The sequence below is a fragment of the Rissa tridactyla genome, chromosome 1 (assembly GCF_028500815.1).
Source record: "Rissa tridactyla isolate bRisTri1 chromosome 1, bRisTri1.patW.cur.20221130, whole genome shotgun sequence".
Classification (NCBI taxonomy): Eukaryota; Metazoa; Chordata; class Aves; order Charadriiformes; family Laridae; genus Rissa; species Rissa tridactyla.
In genome coordinates, this window is record NC_071466.1 from 212,708,146 (window position 1) to 212,730,444 (window position 22,299).

At 42.7% G+C, this 22,299-nt stretch overlaps 1 protein-coding gene across 12 annotated transcripts in view; it reads right to left on the bottom strand.

The window, feature by feature from the left end:
- CELF2 (CUGBP Elav-like family member 2) overlaps positions 1 to 22,299 on the bottom strand; it is a 383,210-nt gene that overhangs the window by 103,852 nt on the left and 257,059 nt on the right. For all 12 annotated transcript variants that reach the window (XM_054187183.1, XM_054187169.1, XM_054187247.1 and 9 more), the window contains one exon: positions 299 to 381. In XM_054187183.1, coding sequence (XP_054043158.1) covers positions 299 to 381 — 83 coding nt within the window. The remainder of the gene's footprint in view (positions 1 to 298; positions 382 to 22,299) is intronic.

Genomic DNA, 22,299 nt, shown 5'->3' on the forward strand with positions numbered 1-22,299 from the left:
CTCCCTCCCTCTTAAATAAAAAAAAATAAAATATTGAATCTACCTTGCACTTCAGCAACTGCCTCTAGTCAGCAGGAATCAGCACTGTTTCCAGCCAAGGGACTTTCTACAGAAGAGCAACTGCCTTTTGAGATGATGCCATTGCTACGGGACTGGCACCGTTACAGGACAGACCATCAGGTTCAGCCACCCCCCCTTGAAGACATCAAGGTCATTTGGGGCACCGAGCAGCATCTTGAGCAAAAGGGCTATTTTTCTGGCGATAAAATAATTAGGATCAAAAAGTAAATGTACTCACCCCAGGTAAAGTTTTAATATTGTGCAGTGCATTCTGTGCCTCAAGAGCAGCTTTTCTTGTATAAAATGTTACGAAACAACAACCTATAGAGAGAAATGAAAAGCTTTCAGAAATTAGTGAGTATGATTTGTGAGAGTACAATAGGGAGGGAGAAAAAACAGCGGTTGAACAACACATTATGAAAGCTGGAAATGTGAATTACCATGAGGCTGCCTGAATGACATGAATAAAAGCTTGTATGGTTTAAAATAAAAAGTCACCCCCTGTGCATTGCATCTATAGCACACCTACATTGTTAGTGAACTGTAATCACTTAGAAATTAAGTTAACCAAAATCCAATTGGCTTTGTACAGCGTAAATAAGGTTATATTTTTCTGAAGGCTCCCCATTATACTTCAAATATAAGCAACGTGGCAAGCTCAAGCAACAGGAATTCATTGTTGCATCCCAGGCAGAATATCAGGTTAAAGCTGGACCTTATTTTAAGGGCCTTATATGCAAGAGCTAAGGTTTGCTCCCCACCATTTGAAACCCGGTAGGACTGGAGGTAGGACGGTCATCTCAGTTGCAGGAAGGAAGATAAGCTCCAGGAGAATTCACCACTGGTGGGACAGCGGGGGCTGCTGACGGTTGGCAGCACTAAGTGAGGCTGCATCCGCCTAACCTTCCGTAAAGCAGACAGTTTTGGTTTCCTTAATCCCTTCTTTATCCCTTTGGCAGCATGGTGCAGCTACGTGGTCTGTGGGACCAAACACAAGTTGTTGCCGCATTCTCCATTGGAAAGATGGAAAGGAACTCCTCCCGCAGCACACGCAACCCCGGCAGCTCAACACCGGCCCCAGGGCGAGGTCAGGGCTCACAGATAGGTCCTCAGGGGACAGCTATAACACGATAGGCACGGCACAACGAAACGAGGACCAAAATTTGACTTGCTGCAGTCTGTAATGTCCCACAATAATGAAGTCCGCTCCCAGGGATGCATGGGGCACGTGCGGAGAGCTTACTGCGGGAGGACCTTGCACCCACCTGGCAGGTGGGACGCTCAACACGCCTATCCCAGCTTGTGACTTCAACTTTACTTCCAGCAGGAGGGAAACTACTTCGAGAGCAGCACTTGTGTGCATAACACAAGATTGCAGGTATAGACACAAGGAAAATTCACTTAAACAGCCCCCACCGAACACAGTAAATCAGTGATGTACACACACCCTTAGAGTCTAATCTGCTGCTGCTCTGGCCGTAAGGGTAGGGCTGAAGAGGGACATGGGCAGCTCCTGCTTAGGAGCCACGCCACACTGAGAAGAGACTCCAAAACTCCTATGGAGCTATGGAACCCCAGCTGCAGATGGGGTGCTCTGTGACCCAGCCACAACAAGGAGAGGGAAAATGTGCTGGGTAATGGTGGTTGGAAGGCAGAAGTAGCTACTGAAGCAAAAAACGTACTTCGTATCAAAGAGGATGATGCCAATTTTACTGATGAATCAGAAAACAATCCTTTTCTCTTAAACACAGATAGTTGCAACTCCAGAGAAATGCCAAAACCAAACAGTAAATAGAAGAAACGCTGGCTCTCGAGCCTCAGTGTTGCCTCAGAGCGTGACACAGATAAAATTAATCCGTCCTTCAGGCAGTGAGCAAAGCTGTTGCTTGCACCGGCTCCCTAATATTGACCAAGGTGAAACATCACGTCCCACCCTGCTTTTGTTCAACCTCGCAGCATCCCCGTAACAGCAAAGGAGACCTAGGGAAGAGTGTGCCCAGGAGAACACAGCCAGCAAACCTCTCCAGTAACCGTGTGGAGGTGGCCCACAGCACACCTTGGGAGGAAGGGCTGAAGCCAGAACTGCCCCTTCGCTGCTTCTCGCTTGGCTCAAGCCATGTGTTGTGTTGTGAGCCCTTCTTGCAGCTTTGCAGCCGGGCCAGCGACGACCATCACCTTTAGACCTAGCAAAGGTAATCATGTATTCCCAGCTGGAATACAGTAAGTACACCTCTCAGTGCCTAAAAGGGGCTCACAGGAAGGATGGGGAGGGACTCTTTATCAGGGAGTGTAATGACAGGACACGGGGTGACGGTTTCAAACTGAAGGAGGGGAGATTTAGATTGGATATTAGGAAGGAATCCTTTACTGTGAGGGTGGTGAGACACTGGCCCAGGTTGCCCAGAGAGGCTGTGGCTGCCCCATCCCTGGAGGTGTTCAAGGCCAGGCTGGATGGGGCTTTGAGCAGCCTGGTCTAGTGGGAGGTGTCCCTGCCCATGGCAGGGGGGTGGAACGAGATGAGCTTTAAAGTCCCTTCCAACCCGAACCACTCTAGTGATTCTGTGATTCTAAGTTTATCCCTCACACTTGCAGGCAACACAACACACGGACAGGCAGGTAATGCAGACTTAACGCAGCTGGGAGAAACATTTTTCACATTGCCAACAGGTTCCTTAAATTTCACAGTTTACAATAGGGACAGTTTAATAATTATTTCAGTGAGCTGAACATCGTTTGGCAGGGATGTGTATTACAGATAGCCACAGCCTTTTAAGGTTTGTGCTTCCTCTGAGAGTTTCTAAACCTTCTATTTCACTAGCAAATTCTGAAAATTTAAATTATTTTACTCTGGAATCAAAACGGCAAACAAATCCAAGTTTGTGACATTTAGTAGCGTGACTTTGAGAAAGCATTGTGATGTTTTCCTATCCTGCCATGCCAGCTCCAAGGTCTATCTTCTATTGTTTCTTCATTTTATTTATTATCTTTTTAATATAAAGCTTTTTAACCAGGAGAGAGGATTCAGAGGGGAAAATATCAAGCAGTAGTCATGACTTTGCAATTGTGACGTCCTTTGCCATGGGTCCAAAGAGTTTCATTTTAGATTTCAGCTCTGTGGGTTTATTCCGATAAGGGGAAATTTGAAATCTATTGGTTTATCATTCTTGGCACTACTTGAAAGAACTGCACTTGAAAGATGAATATGCTGCGAAATACCCTTTAACTAGTCATTTTTGGGAAGTAATAGTGCAGGAGAGAAAAATGTCTCTGTGAATGAGGACTGGGAGAAAACAGTAGCCTAATGGGAAATGTGCAGATGTTTCAGGCAGGTCATTGGACCTTGACAAAAATGGAGACTTCTAAGCTCACGGGCCAATGCATCTGAAAATGCACATGGATAAAATCCATCTCTGGACTCATTTTGCTCGTATCTTCTTAAAAAGCCACATCAAACCAAGAGAGGGTTTGCTGTGCTTTGAAGAGAGCATGGGCACCAGTGGTGGACGCCTGGTTCTGAAGCTATCTGCTAAAGAGGTCAGGGCTGGACTAAAAAAAGAAAATAAGAAAATGCAGAAGAACAGAAAAGGCAAAAGTGCACACGGTGCCGAAGGAAACGCTATAGCTCGTCCCATGGACTCTCCAGAGGTGCTCGCTGCCAAGTTACGCAAACCGCTGCAGCTCCAATGGGTTGGCTTTGAAGACGCCTCCAGTGAAAATCCCTTTGGCTCAGTACCACGCCCCGTTGGAGAAAGTACCAAATTCAGTCCTTTCTGCCAAAATACTGGAAGGGAAGACACCTGTGTAAGAGCACAGAGCTACTCTGTGCTTTAGGACTGGTAGCTGGCCCCTGCTGAAAGACAACTAGGAAATGACTTTTCTTCCTCCATTTTCCCTAAGAAAATGTAATATTGGCAAAGACAAAACAGTGACACCACTGGAAAAGAAAAAGTACATTTCCTACTAAGAGAAAGGAAAAAACAACCCCAACCCTCCTCTCTCCAGCCCCTTGCACACATAATTTTGTCTTCGTCACCCACAAACTTGACAGCAGCCTGAACCACAACTAAACTTTTCTGACGTCCAAATAACTGAAAGCCTGACTGATAACCTCCTCCCCTCCTCGTCAGGACAACTTAAAGGGTGAATTGGTTTGTGGACACAGTTCTGCCGATCCTCAACAGCCTGAAATACAGCCCAGTTTAACTCCATGTGGGCTACTACCTCCTTCTTGAGCAAAGAAACGGGAGTTTGTGCTACCAGTCAGTGCCTCCAAAGCAGCGAATTTGCCTTTTGGTACGCCGGTCGTGCTCTACTTGGAACCGTTATTTACTACAGTGTCAGACAACTCTTCTTTGTACCTAAAAAAAATACTGAATGAATCATGCGGATCCCTCCAGTCCCTTAAGGACATCGGCAACAACTTCATGGCTATCCTGCCAGATGCTTGAACAGACTGAATAAAACCTGCCACCCCGCGCTGCACAGCATCTGATAGCAACAAATGGGATGCCTGAGAAACAAAGGCAGAAACCAGCCCTACTTCTCAAAGCATCTGACGAGAAAACGCTGCGCTGTGTACACTACAATGATCAGCTGCAACACCTCATTAAAAAAAAAGGAAAAGATCCCTGATTTCAGCTTGTTTTCTCTCTCTTCTTTTTTTTTTTCTTTTTTTTTTCAAAGGAAATTTAGTGCCAGAAAAAGACCTCAAGGCCCCAGCCATTGGGAGAGAGTTGACACATTCAATTCTCCGCGACACATTCAATTCACAAGCCCCTGCTCAGGCTGCCAAAGGCACCAATTAGCACCAGTGGTGGAGATTTTATTTATTTAATTTCCACGGAAACCTGTTTAGCAAGACGCCGACAGGGGCAAACAGCCTTGCGTATGGCTAGAAACAGCTTTACTCGAGTCGCTGTCAAAGATGGCAGCAATGGATTTCATGGGGATCGTGCAGCCACGGCTTCACTAAAGCAACCATTCAGAAGTCAGGGATGGGCAAAATAGAGGAAATGGTGAGGAGTCTCACACCCCCGTACCCAGGAATTTCTGCTGGCAGCGAACCTGGGTTTCTGGAGGACATCTGTGTGCGTTGTGGAATTATGACAAATTACAGTGTTTTCACCCAGAAACTTCAAAAAAATGCCATTCCTCCCACGAGCAAGAGGATTTTTTTTTTCGAAGAGCTGTTAGGGACCTCCTGTCAAGGGACTCCTCCTCCCGTGCGACTTCTGCTCTACGACTCAAATCAGCCACCTGTGAAACCCTTGCCCCCACCCACCCAGCAGAGCAGACGGGGCTTTGTTAGCCTGCAAGATACAGCCGTACGACATCGCGAGGAGCTCCATCGTGTCGTTATTTTTATCGCTTTCTCCCAATTCAAGCACAGGCTAATTACTCCGTGAGAGCTGTTTACATTCCTAATTTTGAACAACTAACAAAAGGAAGCTCTCCTCCACTCGGAGATGTGGCTTACCCAGTCCTCGCTGGCTTTTAACGGCACTGGGATCTGTTTAAGAGGCTTAATCTCTCAGCCAGGATTTCATGCTTGAATGAATACGGCAACCTCCATCTTGCTTCGAGTCTCTTAGAGCTTCCTAAACTGAGTATGCGGTTCCGAGGTTACAGTCGCCAGGAATTACACACGTCCAACCAATATGAGAAAATAACCCTTGGACGTGGGCAGGAATTAAAACACGTTATTCTACAAGATGCTCTGAGGTTTTGATTTACTTGAAGAGAAACGTGCTGCAATTTCCCAGGCCTGAAAATTTAACTTTCGGGAACTAAAAGAGAAAAGATACAGGACAAAAAAAAAAAAATAAAAAAAAAAAAAATCCCTTATATTCTTTTGTCTGATTTATGAGTTTCTATAGTTTTCAACTGTCAAAATTTGTCAGTGTGGATCTCTCCTGCGCTGTGCATATTATCACCTGCTGCCAGTATCTGAACCCTAACCATAGGGTATAGAAATACAAGAGCTTATCAGTGCGCCTGCAAAGCCTGCAACAACTTAAAAGTATGAAATTTGCTTTACCTTCTAGACTAATAAAATAAACACTTCAAAACAGCTATAATGATTATCTGATGATTGAACTCTGTATTCTTTTAGCAAGTAATGGAATCCTGGCAGACAAATTCAATTCAAAATACATTCACATTCAGGACATCAACAAAGTCATCATGTTGTGAATTGAAAATTCCTTTAAAGGCTGCGTTTGAATTCTAAGGGGCTGACAGATCAAGGGACTGAAGGCCCTGGAAGGCTAAATGAGTGAAGTCCCGCTATGTTTCTTTCTTTCTGTGAATGAAGCTCATTTTTGTGTGTGCATTTGCAAGCAGAACAGGTGCTGGCTTCATACAAGCTTGGAATCTCAATGGGGACAGTAGCTTCTTGTCAATCCAGCACAGTTCAAGCCAGTTTAAGTTAAGGAGGATTTCTTTTTCTTTTTCCCTCCAAATGTTCCGCTCCTGATTTCCACATTCACTCCTCCACTACCAAAATCTAAACGTTACACTGTGATTTAACAGGGCTGCCTTTTAAAAGGGTCCCTTGCATTCCAGCTGTTCCCCCGAACGCTGAAATACGTGCTCCGTAAATCACAAACAGCTGCCTGAACAGGGTGATTTGCAACCAAACCCACCATGACCTTCACTGTCATTTTCCAAAAGGCAATGAAGACGCAAAAAATTCTCTTCCCGTAAAGCCACTGAAAAGACCTGTCGCTACAGGAGTTCAGGTGCGTGGCTGGGCGACAAGTTTTTCACGTTCGTTAAATTTGGTGCCGTGCAATGGGAGCCTTGTCCGGCATTTAATCTGTATTACAGATTTTAGTGCAATTAGCTAACCGGCATGGAAGACACCAGTCTAGTATTAGGAGAAGTGTTTCAAGTCTTAAGAGATTTTGGTTGGGTGATGCAATACAAAACCAGAGAAAAACACAAACTGCTTGAATAGCAGATACAGATATTCCTGACAAAGAAAAGCAAAAAAAAAACCTTTCCAGAAATAAAAATCCAACTATTTCTGTAATTCTGCTGAACAGAAAAAGAGGGTGGCTAAAACAGGGATGCATTTGGGTTCCTACCTGCACCATCCTCTTGCTCTATTGTAGATGGAGGCACTGGAGAGTACGATGGCAATGATTCACTGCCGAAGCAATCCCTGATAGAATTGCCATATACTGCAGAAATCAACCTTTAACGATGCTGCCTCCCAATTAGCTCAAGTTTGCTAATAGTTTGATATAATTGGCACCCTGATGGAAACCGTATTACCGATCCTGTCACCAGCCAGGAAACCGCATCGCCACTCTAATGACAGCACATATTATAGCGATGCCACTTCTAATATTAATACATTAGCTGAAGGTAGGCAGGGGCTCGTATGCGAGAAGGATTCGCGACCGGGACGTGCCAAATTCCACCCTGTGCTCTATTTTTCCTCCCGGTTGTAACATCCAGGGCGGCGATGCACCGGCCCCAGCGTGCCCCGAACTGCCCCTATCGCGTTAAAGCACAAATGCTGCAGGCTGGTAACAGCCCTGTAAATGGCCAGTGAAAAATGATCCCACGGAGCTCAATTTTTTCTCTCCATGCCTTGCAAGTTACGACGGCCTTTCTGTTAATTGGCCACAAGTCCTAGTTTGCTGTCAGCCTTCAGCTGCACCGGGGAGCTCTTTTGGAGGAGTCGCACTCTGTCATTCCCGTACCCTTGTGAATACAAATGCTCTCTATAAATGTCCTCTGCCTACAAAATGGAAGTGGGCTTTTTTTTTTTTTTTTTTTTTTTTTTTTTGACCTAGATTAAATCTGCTGCATTTTCAAGCCTTTTGGGAAAGCAACTAAGAACTAATATGCACCGGTTAGTGTGCCACAACACTTCCCTACCCATTATTATGTAAATTTTGACTAAAGTGCAACACAGATAGAAAAGATATCAAGGCCAGAATTGCCAGAATCTGCTTTTCTTGCTCTCTGAAGTAAGCCACTTATATCAAACAGTTTTAAATGGCTAACAGCTGTAGAAGTATCTGAAGAATGTCAATGTACATTTTTTCCTATAGGACAATTAGAGCTTTTAGCAAATTCCTGACACCCGTCCCCCCCAACCTGTGCAACGACCGGGAAGCGAATGGCCAGCACGTTGGTACGGTGTGTTGGGGCTTTCTGGTTTATTTTTGAAGAAAGGGGCCAACTTCCACATCTGCAGCTTGATAATACTCATTCGATATTTGCACTAGATGCTGATAAAAGGTGGGGGAGAGGGGGGGAAGCAGATGCAGAATTGGATTATATACGTGGTGGCAGGGTAAATAAATACATACAAATCAGGTTTCTAGCAACACGGTAATTTCATGTCATTACTCGCTAGTCTGTCCCTAGAGACCATCACTGCACGAGCTGAGCTGTAATAGTCGGGGCTTACTGGCGGATGAGAGATGTCCAAACGTAAACTCAGAAAGTGCTGTGGAGATATTGATGAGCAGTTGGTGGCCTTGGACCCGCACATCAGTAGTGTGTCGACACCTCAATCTGCAGGTTCATGGAAACACCACTGGCCTGGCTGGGGTTGCTTCTCCTCTACCAGCCTCTCCAAGCACCCGCCCAGTGTAAATCCCTCGGAAGAGCCATTGCTTTTTGAGATGGAAGGCTGTCAGTCAATCGACACCAGCGAGAAATTCAAAGTGGCGGCTCAGCACCTCTTGATGAGCTCACATTTGGTCCGTTCATGTTTCTAGATCTTGGAGGCAGGGAATAATTGGGATCTTATACATCAGTCCATACGGCTTACGGTACAAACTGCCTGTCAGAGCTTTTGGAAAAAAATATCTCAAGTAAGTAAGACAGCAGGGGGAGAGGGTGGGGAGATGGTATTCCCATCTCAAGATCTGTGAGGGGTCTCCCATGGGAAGTCACTCTACTTGTCACTGTACTTACCACCTGTGAAGTGTAGAAAAGAATATAAACAAAATACTGGAGAAACAAAAAAAAAAATTTAATTGGCAATCATTCTAAACAAGTCCTGTTGTCATATGCATACACTGTATCACAAAGAAATCTTGAATTTGGGGGGGACATCTCAATGTCTACAGTGTCTACTACAACACAAATAACCACCTACTTCTTATACCGCCCTCTCCTCATTTCCCCTTTACCTTTTCTTTTTGTCTTTTCCTTCTTATTCTCACACTAATTCTCCTTAATCTTTAATGCATCTTCTCCTCCCCTCATACAAATTTTTACTCTCTTCTTTCAGCAGCTGATTCTTGTTTCCTTTTTGTCTTGGCCAGGTAACAACGAATGATTTGAGCTTACTGGCTTTGAAATGAATTACGCATCCTCTGTGCAAGTTAACTCCTCAGTTTGTCCATCTGCTAAATGCGTCTTTGGATTTAGTAGAGAAAGACAGTTCAGAGCACAGATGCTAAAAAGATGGAAATGAAAAATTAAGATGTCCTCCCTTATTAATCCATTCTTACAGCAGAAAACTGGTGTGACACTGTATTTCAATTCAAAAAGACTCTACAAAGATCATGTTTACATAAATTAATGTAGGCAGAGACACATCTTTCCCTAATGACATTTCAAAAGCACTACAGTCTCCAGCCCTGATATTCAGTAGCAGCAAATGAAACTTCCTAGCACACACATCTTATAGTCCCAGATTTCCTTCTATGTTTTCTTTCACTTGAATGCTTGAGAAAGATCACTGAAGACTGGTTTTCCCCGATAAGACTTCCAGACCACTGCTCTGATGAACCCTCTAATCGCACTGTGACTCCTGAGAAGCCACTCAAGTCCTAGTTCAACCAGGAGGCAACTCTGTAGTGAAAAATGCTCAGAATAGCACAGTTATACCATAAAATTATCCCTTTAAAATCTTCAAATCTTTGACAGTTAATTGCAATTTATAAACTGTCACTATCAAAAATCAATGTTCTGTATTGGAAATTATTTTCACTGGTTAAATGCCGGTGGCATCCTGGGCTGCATCAGGCGGAGAGCTGCCAGCAGGTCGATGGTGGTGATCCTTGCCCTCTGCTCAGTCCTGCTGAGCCATATCTGGGGTGCTGGTTCTTGTTCTGGGCTCCCCAGTACAAGAGAGATGTGGAGTCCAGTGAATGGCAATGAAGATGATGAAGGGACTGGAGCATCTCTCATAGGAGGAGAGACTGAGAGAGCTGGGAGTGTTCAGCCTGGAGAAGAAAAGGCTCAGGGAGTTCTTATCAATGTGTATAAATACCTGATGGGGAGGAAGTAAAGAAGATGGAGCTCTCTCAGTGGTGCCCAGTGACAGGACTAGAGGCCATGGGCACAAATTAAAATATGTGAAATTCCATTTAAACATAAGGAAAAACATTTTTACTGTAAGGGTGATCAAATGCTGGCATAGTTTGCCAAAAGAGGTTGTGGACTCTCCATCCCTGGAGATACTCAAGTCTTGCCTGGACACAGCCCTGAGCAACCTGCTGTAGGTGACCCTGCTTTGAACAGGGGTTGGGTGAGATGAACCCCAGAGGACCCTTCCAACCTCATCCAGGCTGTGATTCTATGAAATGGCAATGAAGGAATTTAAGTGGCTTTTCCACAAAACCCCTACTAACACAGCTTAACTTCCTCAGAAATATATTGCAAGGTTATTGAACTTTAGCAGGCAACATTAGTTAAATTAGTTTTATTGTTGCACTCATCAGTTGGAAACCAGCTCTCATTCACTAGCAAATTTCACACACAAGATCAGTTTTTGCATAGCAAAAAAATTTTTTTTTTTTTTTCAGAAACAGACGAGAGACACTAAAATCTCAGCATGGCCCATGTTGCCACAGACATGCAAGACAATAAGAATGTCTTGTGTCACACCTTGTTTTCAGAAATATATCAAGAGATTTATGAATTCAAAAGCTGGTATTATGATGCATTTTTTAAGTTGAAGTTTATCCGGTCCTGTTTTATCTGATATGATGAAGTTTTGTTTAAATTCCACACGTTCCTTCAGTGTTACAAGACCAGTTATCCACCCACAGCCCTGCCAGCCCTAAAACTCTGAGCTTGTGTCTTCAAAAGACAGCATAGGAAAGGCCAGATCCAGCAGTACAAAGAGACATGAGATGAAGAGGTCCAGGGAGAAGGAGTTATAAAAGACGGCATAGAATGGAAAGATTATTATTGCTGACATTTAATGAAAACCCATTAAAAAAGAAACAACAAAAACCCAACCCTGTCCCTTACCCAGAAACTTGGCAAGAAGACATCGCAGGGGTTGGTTTCAATACTTGTCTGGATCTGGAAGACCCGGATACCATTTTTGCAAGAAAATCTAAATCTGACCTTGGATAATTCATTTCTAGGAATAGGGGGTTGAAATTCTTCTGAAAATCATGTTCAATGCCCATCTGAATCTTTAGATACCTAAATGCTTTTGAACAATATGGCCTTTAATCTCCCACGCCCCAGCTTCTCCTTGTAAAACAGAAAGAATAAAATGTCCTGAGCTTGAGGAATACTGTGAAGAAACCATTAAAAAAAAAAAAAAAGAGCGAGGTAAAAAGATACTTCAGTAACAGCAATGTGAGTAACAGCAGGGCAATACAAGCCAGTGCTGCGTCCATCTAACTAACTACAGCCTGGCACGCTTCCCCCAAATGTCATAGGAAACGGAAGAAATCAATACAAACATTCGAGCTGGCTTAAGGTGCACTTAAGCAGCTTGGGAAGAAATTCTGGGTGAAATATTGCCTCAAAGTGCCCTGAGTTTCAGTCAATGAAGGCCTATTTTCGCCAACATCACCCAACCCCATATTTTACTGCTTTTGGCCAAGACACCTAATAGGAGCTCCATTTTCTGCCGGTCAAAGAACTGAAAAAGCCTCCACTCTGAGTCATGATTTGTTACAATATACACACTATTTTCAAGGAGCAGATTTTAATCTATTTGAAAACTTTTTTCCTTAGAAATGTGTTACTTTTCCCCATCTTTAAAACTTGGGTCTAAATCCCTTGTCTGAATACGTCACACTCCCTGCTCCGTTTGCCCAAGATGCAGTCAAACGCTTTCATTTCTTTCTTGACTTCAACATTATAAACCCTTACATATCTCGTATTGATTTCTAGGCATTCGCAGTTTCACTCTCGCAGGGTCACAGCACATGTCAAATCTTTCCTACGCTGTGTACACCTTCAAGCAGTGTTTCATCTAAGGACCTTCACTTTCCCCGAACTTGTTAGCAGTGACACATTTACTCCCCAATTAGGCTTTTTTTTACAACAATAATATAAAAGAAATAGAAGAAATTCCTGGCAACTCTTCTGTCTTTCCAGTTGGTTGAAACAATTTTATGCAGATGAAGATGCAACTCCACAGAGCCTTTGAACTTTAAGCATCTTCTTTACTTGGCTTTGAACTCTCAACAGGGCCCATGATCTTTCAAAGCTATATACTCTGCCTGTGGAAGCTTCAAACAAGGGGGAAAAAGACATGGTTTGAAAAAAACGCAAAAGATGTTTTTTTTTTTTTTTAAATGCTTGATGCTCCTGGAAATAAAAAAACACAACCGAGTGGTATCTGAAGAAGTGTATTCGGCACTCAAGTGTTTCCCTAATTAATTGTTTAGATGAGTGCTAAAATAAATGCAGCAGCAGCAAAGATAAACAAACCACTTTAGTAATAAAGCCATATATTTGTGCAGACACACAAAAATAAATGGCAGCGCTTAATGAGCACAAGCGATGAGAACGAAGAGCACGCTTCGTGCGGGGGATCCATGCTCAGAAAGCTCAAGCTCAAAGACATTTGAGAGGTATCTCACAACAGCCTCCCAGCCTGACTCACGTTTGCCCCTTGTACAGCATCTTGATTTGCACAGACAAACGCTGTCAAAATAAAAAGTGTCCTGATGAAGAGTTAATTACAGCTCATGTTTCACCTTGCCTGGGCAGCCTTATAGGAACAAGGAAAATGCTTGTGGTAAGAGACTGTTATCCCAATTTATTATTATGACTCCTTATTTTTGCCTGATGATGAAGTAACGTAAAATCAATGGAGAGAGATGCAAAATACAAACGTAACACATGTATTTCCAGAATAAGAGAGAGAGAGAAGCTAAGATGATGCATACGGTCTTCTCCTTGTGACTGGAAAATGAACTAATAAAGTATAAATACTGGGGGAAAGTGTTATCTCGCAAATCTAGGAAAGCAGTTTTAATACAATTGTAAAACTGTTAAAGACAGGAAAATTCAGCTAAGCTCCCCTCCCAGAGAGGAGGGCATTACGCTCCCACATGTAATTCTTCCAAAGTTTTATCTGGTCCTATCTGTAGATTTCCCAGAACCAGGCTTCCCATAATTTCTGCAGAAAATGATTTCGCAATCTTACAAACATTGATTTTAAAGACAATTTTCACGGGAAACACTTTCAGCTTTGCTTAATTTCCCATCCCTATTTGTTTCTTGAAAACCTTCCTAAATAATGCTACTAATTTGCTGTCTTTGTATAAATGATTTGCTAACCAGAGTAAAAAGCCATGTAGCATACAAGGAAATACGTTATTCCCCCCAGAAGTCTCCATACAATGGATGATTTCTTTCTTAATACTATCAACCATGTATGACTTGGAAAACTGATTAAAAAAATCTATTCACCAATATTTAATATGTATTAAGGGGAAGGGAATATCAGGAATGTTTTGGACGCCCCGTGGGGCGCGTCTCAAGTCCTCCAATTAATACCAGTTCAGAGCAGTCCAAACAAGAGAGTACCATGATATATAGGCCCTATGGCTCTCCAAAGATCAAGATGTGGCATTTAATCGGATCAAGATTTAAAATAAATCTCCAGCAGCCTGTTTCCAAGTTATGACAAGAGAAATACTTGGCTAGAGAGGTACAGGCTGTATGAAATGATTGGCAACTTATCAAGACAAGAAGAGAAAGAAGCTGGATGATTGGCAACTTAATCAGAGGGAGAAGGAAAAATAGAGAAAAGGAACAAAACGAGTGCCTAAACAGCTACACGTTGGCTCCTGCGGCTGTCAAAGGTGGCCTTGAGCAGGCAGTGGCAGGAGGGCTTACACTGAAGCTTGTCTGCAAAGTAGATGAAACTATTCAGTGTTCCTTGGCATCAATAGCATGCGGATCCTGAATGTATCTAATCACGTCGGGAGAAGCATGATTCTGTACAGCGTTCTCCGCGGGTCACCATGGCAGCCACAGGAACGCGTCCAACAAAATATCACGGATGTGCAGCTTAACGGCACTTCGCTACCGAAAAATTCATAGAGCTTTAAAACAAAGTCCCCGGTCTTATCTGAAAGCTAAAAAAACCCAACAAAATGAAATAAATAAATAAATCCAAGGGGTCCTTGTACGGTATTTCATCTTCAGGCTCTGCCCCTCCTCTGACAAAAGGTTCTTTTAATCAGTGTTCATTTCACATGAAGACCAACCTGAACAATCATAATATTTTGGTAGCAGTATCCTTTAGATAATGTTACAGTGTGCCCTCGTCTTTTATTCAACATGTTATTATCGCCTAAAATACCTAGTTCAAGGGAAAACTATGCAAACTTTGTCTGAAGGAGAACTGAGGAACGGTGGGTTAGAGGTTAGAGCGTCAAATGAGCTTTGCAACCACCAGTTCTTACTGGGAACAAGGATTGCTTGGTCTTTTCACGAAAAAACCCACCTACTCGTAGATGACTTGTATTTATCCACAAAGTGCAGTGGGTCAACAGAGAAACTGCAAAATGATGTCCTAACAATGTGAAATTTCTTTTTCCACTTGAGATGGGGAATAGGGGAATATGGACGCACTTGGAGGGAAGTTATGGTAAGATTGGGACCCGTATCTTGGACAATATTTTGGCTCCTGCTAAGCCTTATTAGGGCAAACCTAAAGATATTTCCAAGCACTTTGCAATCCTCTATCAGACTGCAGTGTTACTCACCCTTACATTTTGTATGCAAGAAAGATAAACCTTAATGTATAGCAAAATTATTTCTGGAACTGCATATTGCACGTTTTCACTATAATGCATATCATAAGCTTTGACACAGAGATAACTAAGCGATTACTTGTCAACTTCCCCTCATTCCATCAGTCTTAAAAGATAGGATAAGAAAAGCTTTTTATGTGCAACAGCAGGCTTCAGATTAGTCCTGCAGAGTTATCAAAAATGTGGAACTAAATATCAGACAAGCCCAATTTAAAATGATGAAACACTTCTGAATTCTAGAACAATTAGGCTGATTTACAACACATGGCCTGATACAATGTAGGTTTGAATCCTTTTTTTTTCTTTTTTTTCCTTTTTAAAAGGGGACACATTTTTTCATGCTAGTCATAAATTAGTACAATCAAGATTTATTTCTTTTTTTCGCTGAATACTCAAGAGCAACTCTTGCACCTCTCAGAGACGTTTGAGGAAGAGTCGTATTTTATCTGGGAAGATAAGATGCAGACATGAGCTACAGACCTGGGAAAGGCAGACAACAACCACAGCTAAAGAACAGCATCATCTCCTTTTTCTGTGGCTTTTCAGTGATGCTGTGCTGCACATTTACTCAGTTTTCACTGTTAGGTCCCTCATTTCTGCTTGTAAATCAAGGATTCGGGGGTGCTATGAAGATCAATCAGGTGAGGCTTGCAGTTTTCTCCTCTACCCTTCATGATGGTCGCTCCCAGAAAACACACGCGTCTTGAATACTCCTGACCCTGCTGGGGTTGAGATTTAAACAAACGCTGACATTGGCGATGCAACTCTGCTTGATCACGGTACTAGAAAATCATTATCTGTGTTTCAATATTCATTTAATTACTACCTGTGTTTAAAAAGAAACAGAAGACTGGAGAAACCCGCAGTTACCACAAGACGATGCTAGAGAAGGCACCAATGTTGCTCAAAACCTACTCTGAAGAATATTTTGGAATACTGGAATTTACAAGATAAAAGATAAAGCAAAAGGTACAGGGTATTCACAACACATTTTTAAGGCTTTCACTTTTGCATCATACATGGACAATAGATTTTAAATGAAAGTTCTGTTTCTCTTTACTTAAGGGTATTAATATTTTAGTATGACTGCATCTGTGAATGAAGACATTCAAAAAGCCATTATGTTTTCAACTTAGGTTAATAATAAGGCTATTTTTCCACCCACTCTCTGGCACGGCTGTAATGTTCTTGGCCTCAAGTGGGAGGCAATGTGGAACAAGGATTAGCAAGATGGATGATATACAACATACAGTGCCAGTTCATATAAAATATTACTAGATTGGAAATGACTGTTTACTGTCTCAGTGATTACATGACCACTTTTTTTCCTTCCAAAGGACACACAGTATGTGGCACTCCTCTATGCCAATAAAGCTTAGTGCACAGCACCTGGGTAATGACAAATTAATTTTTGAGCTAAGCCTGATGAGGGGGTCAGCCAAAATCTTAGGCAGAGTTTATCCCCAGTACTATTTTACATGACAGAAAATGCATCCCTCCCATTCATCAGTATTAGCACAGAACAGGGATTATACAACAGAAAATAAATGAAGTGGGGGGACCAAAATACCAAAAAAATATTAGGACTGTGTGTGTTTACAGTACAACAATAAAACACTTAATCTTGGAGGGGGAGGGGAGTTGGAAACAGCATCCCGTGGTCCACTTCCAAATAAAATTGGACAAAACATTTAGGAATGCGCTAAACAGAAGAAGCCTGGATTTGGCAGACAACAAGCTGGACGAACTAGCAGGTCTTTTTTCAGTTAAGTTAGATTTCCAAACCTGAGACCTTTGCATCCTGGAGCAGGAGATCTCTCGCCCGATCTAGAGACCCACCTCTCTTGACCAAGGCCGTAGCGGCTCAGCCATGGACACTGAGCCCTGGCTCCTGGCATGTTCAGCCACCATCATACCTCAAACCCAGAAAACCACTTGGATCAAAGTTTTATGTCCTGTCCAGGCATAAAATTTATTTTACCATAAAGCCAACACAAGTTGTTTAAATTCCGAGTGCTCAGCAGTTCCCATCACTTGGACTACTGGCCACAGCCGCTGCCAAAATATCAGCAATACTTCAGAGTTGAAAAATGTTTTCTTTAATAATCTTAGTGAGAGAGCACTTTCACGTGAAAGAGAAATAGAAGTGTTTCGAAATGGCAAAATTGTTTCTCATCCCGAAGCAGAGCTCCTCCGAAAGAGCTGTTTGCACAATCCAGACACGCCAATTTTCATGTAAATCGTTTACTGATCTAATAAAACATATAAACAGGCTTATTGTAGCAGCTGTAGACGATCTATACTCACTGAGCAACCTATTCCCATAAAAATATTTTCATAGAAATTAAAGTTCACCCCTCCTTTCCCCACAAGCTGACTTTGAAAGGCACATTAGCTACTTCAGTAAATAAGATGAGCAATTCTTGGTTTTCTTAACCACACAGGGCATAAGTGGATGATCTCTTTACATGCCCTGGACGATGAAAAAGACATTAAGTATTGGAATTTTTCCCCTTTGAGTAGCCCACTGGGAGCAAGCCAAGTTTGCAGGCTTGCTCTCGTTGTCACCTCCCGAGCGTCAGAGTTTCCATGAGCAGCGCATCCCAGAGTCAGGGCATCAAAGCCTCAGCCCTGCAGCCCCCAGCCTTTTATTTTTTTTTAATTTTTTTTTTTTTTTTTTTTTTTCAGGGCGTTGTTCCAATACTGTGAGCAACTACCCAAAGTTTGAAAGTCTGCTCCTTTGACACGCTGGATTTGGCAAGCGTAGGAGAAATGCTGCTAGATGAGAAGAAAAAAAAAACCAAGAAAAAAAGAGAGAGAAGGAGGCACATTCCCTTCTCCTACTCGCTCTCTAATGATCTTTGTGCTATTTTCTTTTAAATCTTATTTAAAATTTCAGCCCTCTACAGTCAGATCAGCAAGAACAGATCTTTGCTTCAACAAAGATGCACAAAGCCCTTTTTGTTGAGGACATGGGTCCAAAACTCCGGCATCTGGGCTGTGCAGCTCTCAGTGCAGGCACGCTTTCAGTCCTTCTCGGCCATCTACGCCGTCCGCGTTTCAGGACAAAGATCATTTTACCAATCTGTCTGTACAGCATACTGTACAATCTGTTACGTGCATCTGCAACACAAACAGCAACCGATAATAAGAGCACGCAGACGAGACTGGAGCCCCAGATTTCGGGTCCCTTTGTTATCTGCGGCGCACGGACCCTGATCCACGGCGGAGGCAGCCGCGCTTCTGACTTGCTGCATGCACACAATGTACCATGGGCACTCTACGTGAAATCTAAATTCTGTATATTCCCTATCAAAAAAACCACCAAATGCTTCTTCCCCCCTACCCCCCCCTTCCTCCTATTTCAAGGGACTCATTCAAAAGTTAAAATGAGACATCAAATTACCTTTTGCAATATCTCCCTTAAATTCAAAACAAAGCCATGAAACTTGGGGAGAAAGAGGAATACTTCGCGCCAGATGCTACCTAATGAATGTTCAATCCTAAATGCTACGTACAAATGTATGGAAAAAATCCATACTTTTAAACAGATTGTTCCCCAAAATCACATCTGCCTGCAACAGTAAGAATGTTTCTCATCCTTACTAAATATTTGTCGTATTTTTTTTTTTAAATAGCAAGCACTTCTGACATTTGCTGCACAGAACGTCGCACTCTCACTCCTTGCAGCACAGATTGCTGGTCTGCTGCTTTACATGCTGGTTTCCCTTTTGTGAACCGAGACCTTGAATATTTTCACGGGGGAAAAGCAGATCAACGATTTTTTAAGAGAGCTAAACAATTCCGTGCAATGAACATCAGTTGACACGGGCAATTACTCCTTCTTTTTCCCCCCAAAACCAAAAAAACCCACAAAAACAAAGAGGAGATTGTAACTCCTTTGAATGGCATGTGCCTTACTGATTGTACCAGAATGTCAACCGCATGCATAAACACGGGTGGGTGACGTTCAGGAGTGACACGTGGATCATTAAAATGTAAGATGCGTAGGTGAATAAAAACTTTTACCATTTCGGCCAACAATAAAGAAAGTTGCTGTAGAAACTATTCCACTGTTTCTCAATTTCCATAAAAGAGTGGTTCAAAACCTTTCTTTTTTTCTTGTTGCTGAATGAATGGAGAATAAAAGAATTTTTTGCTAGATTTCATGTATTCGCTTTTTAAAGAATGCACATGAAAGGAAAATAAAATAATATGAAACATAAAGGAGACTGCATACTTCAATGGTATTTTTGACATTCTGCAAAAACATCCGATATATCACATTTTCTCCTTAATGGTTAAAACATAAGAGCAGAGTAGGAAAACTGTGGATATCTTTATCGCTGGCTTGAAGCGTGTCTCTGGCTATGTCACTGTGTTTCCATGCGTCTGAGTTTTCCATTTATATAATGTGAATATGTTAACACATCTTATTTGCATTTCTGCTTTTATGTAGGAAGTCACACAAAATACCTTCCTGGATCTCATTGTGGCATCTCCATATAATGCGAGAGCGAGAATCCTGCATTAATAACGGCATTAAAAATACCACCAGGATTATTCAATGAAATCCTCCTCTGCCATCGTGCTGGGTTACCGCTCTCATTAGCGGAGGACTCCGAAGCCCCGGCGCGGACCACCCCGACACCCCCCTGTTGTACACCCAGGCTTGCGCTCGGGCTCCTCGTCTCCATTGCTGGTGCAGCCGTTCTCCACGACAGCCCCGCTCAAACCGGGAAGGACCCTTCTGCCAAAATCACACCTTCATTAGACACTGGGAAAACCATTTGTAAGAGGAATCTCCAGAAACGGCCCTCTTAAAGGGCTCGGTGGTTACGCATTATGTACGCGCAGGATACCTGGCCGTAGCTCCGAGCTTATGCCTATTCAGCAAAGCAGTGAAGAACATGCTTTAACCTTAATCACTTGCTGAAGTCATCTGCACTGTGTGCTTAGTTGAACAGGGGTCTTTATGAGCCAAATATTATTCTTAGCAATAAGGAGACCGGGTAATACACTAGATGGAGCATTTGATAGTAAGTAACATTAATTCAATTAAATCCTCTTACAGCATACACTCTCCAGCTAATGTAGTTTACAGTGAAATTTTCTCCGGCGCTCATTTAAATATAATTGCTGCACTTATCTTGTCATGAGGAAATGTCTGAAGGTTACTTGTACTGTGCATGTGTAAACCTACAAGCTGCGCTGATCTTTAGTTGTGAGGTTTTTTTGAACTACTTAGGCTGCAGCATCTAAATAATGATGATAATAATAATAATAATTCCCTACCTTCAGCACCTTTTAACTCAATATATACCCAAGCTAGAACTAGCAAGAAACAAAGCACGTGCAAACAACTCAGGACAGGAAAGGAAAGCTAACAGTGTTGGAAATGGAAAGGCTGGGAGATGACACACTCGGAAACCAGAATTTTGGTAGAGCGTTTTGCTCAGTTCTTCTGAAAAAACGTAGAACTGTCTCTCTTCTGAGTCAGTTTTGTATTTATCTTTCATATACAAGCTGGCATTATCAACAGCTATGGGGGACTCCAGCATCACGCTGCGGTATCACCTTCTGTCTGAACCAGAAAAGAGGTTCACATCTATTGACTCAATTGACTGGTTTTGGTGACACTCCCAGGTGTCTTCCCGTAGGGAGCCCTGTGATATACTGGAAAGCAGCATAAAACATTTGCAAAGCTGGAAACTGGGAGGTGTCGGTCAAAAAAGATCAAAACAAACCAAAAAAAAACCCCAACATCCAAGTAAAACGTCAGTGTGCACAAATATCCATAAATCGAATGTCTTGAGAGTTATTTCATTGAAATTAAAATCTTAAATTAAATTCATTAAAATAATTAAAATCATAAATTTAAATAATGAAATTTCATAAAGCCCTACTCATAAATGTCCCCACAGTGGACACTTCAGGCCCTTGCCTATGGTAAACCTTCCCCCACAACTCTAATGTAGGCTCTTTTTCTTCTCCTTCCACAATGAGAAGCATCCTCAAATTAAAGATCTACTCCATTCTTCCCTTTAAAAAAGGAAGAAACAGTACATTTTGGGCTACTCCAGCAGCGTGCACCAAGCAGAGCGTAACCGAGCAATCCAGGCCTAAGTGCCGATGGCCATGGGAGGTGAGGAATGCCGAGTCTAAAGGGCAAAAAACAACTTCTCAGGCCACTCAACCCCTGCCCTGGACTCAGCATTGCGAAAGGAAACCCTGCCGCTTGGTTTTGACTTCTCTAGATGTGTGGCCAGGTGGATGTTTGTAAGGGTGAGAAACGTTTGACATAATTACGTCTATCTGGCCATCAAAGCTCACCAAGGCTTTATTAATATTTTTTTTTTCCCAGTATTAAATAAAAAGAGGGAACCAAGGATCTCGCTCTTCCCATTTCCATCCTCCTGCTCAAGCCCAGATGCCTGTCGCATTAAGAAACATCAAGCGATTCAGTTCAGCTCTTACGGCACACAATAGCAGACGTTCAAGGGAGAACGTGGGACCGCGAAGCATTTTAAAACTCTTAAATAAAATGTGGGCTACAGGAGGCTCTCATTCAGAAGTAACGTTTTCCCTTCCACAGAGAGTTCCCCCACGCTCCGGTGAAGTGAATTAAAATTGACACTGAGAAAAATCTAATTGAGCCAGAGACAACACAACACTTTTCACTATAGAAACTCAAGTCCTGGCGGAATTGCTCAGGTTAATATAGTCCATTTTAAACCTACAATGATTTTTATATCCCATGATCTGCAAATAATAAAGGAAGCCTGTTGTTTAATACTCATTGTTTTAATTAGGGAGGGCACGGGAAGAGTGGGAGCCGGTGCCTATGGGTCTGCTCCACACTTCTTTCCTAACTGCAATCCTCATCAGATCCAATTAATACGTGAATAAAGCAACGCAGATCTCACCTGGGCAGTGTTAACATAACAAAGTCGTTGTGTCAGCCAGCCCAGGGGTTCGAGCCCCGAGAATGAAGGAAGCAGATTTGATTTAGGCAACGCAACAGCGGCACAGCCAGAACGCTATCCTCCGCCTGCTCAAAGCTACTCGAAAATTTTGGGAAAAGTTCCCCCCGGGGCTCTGTATCTCCCTTCTTCCAGCTGGTAAAAATCGAGTGGTGATATTTGTCTCCCTTTGCAGAACACTTGGAGACGTAGGGCCGAAGCAGCAGCGCCGCTCCTCGCGGCGCCACGCTCATCCTTGCAGCTAAGAAGTTTCCATGCAG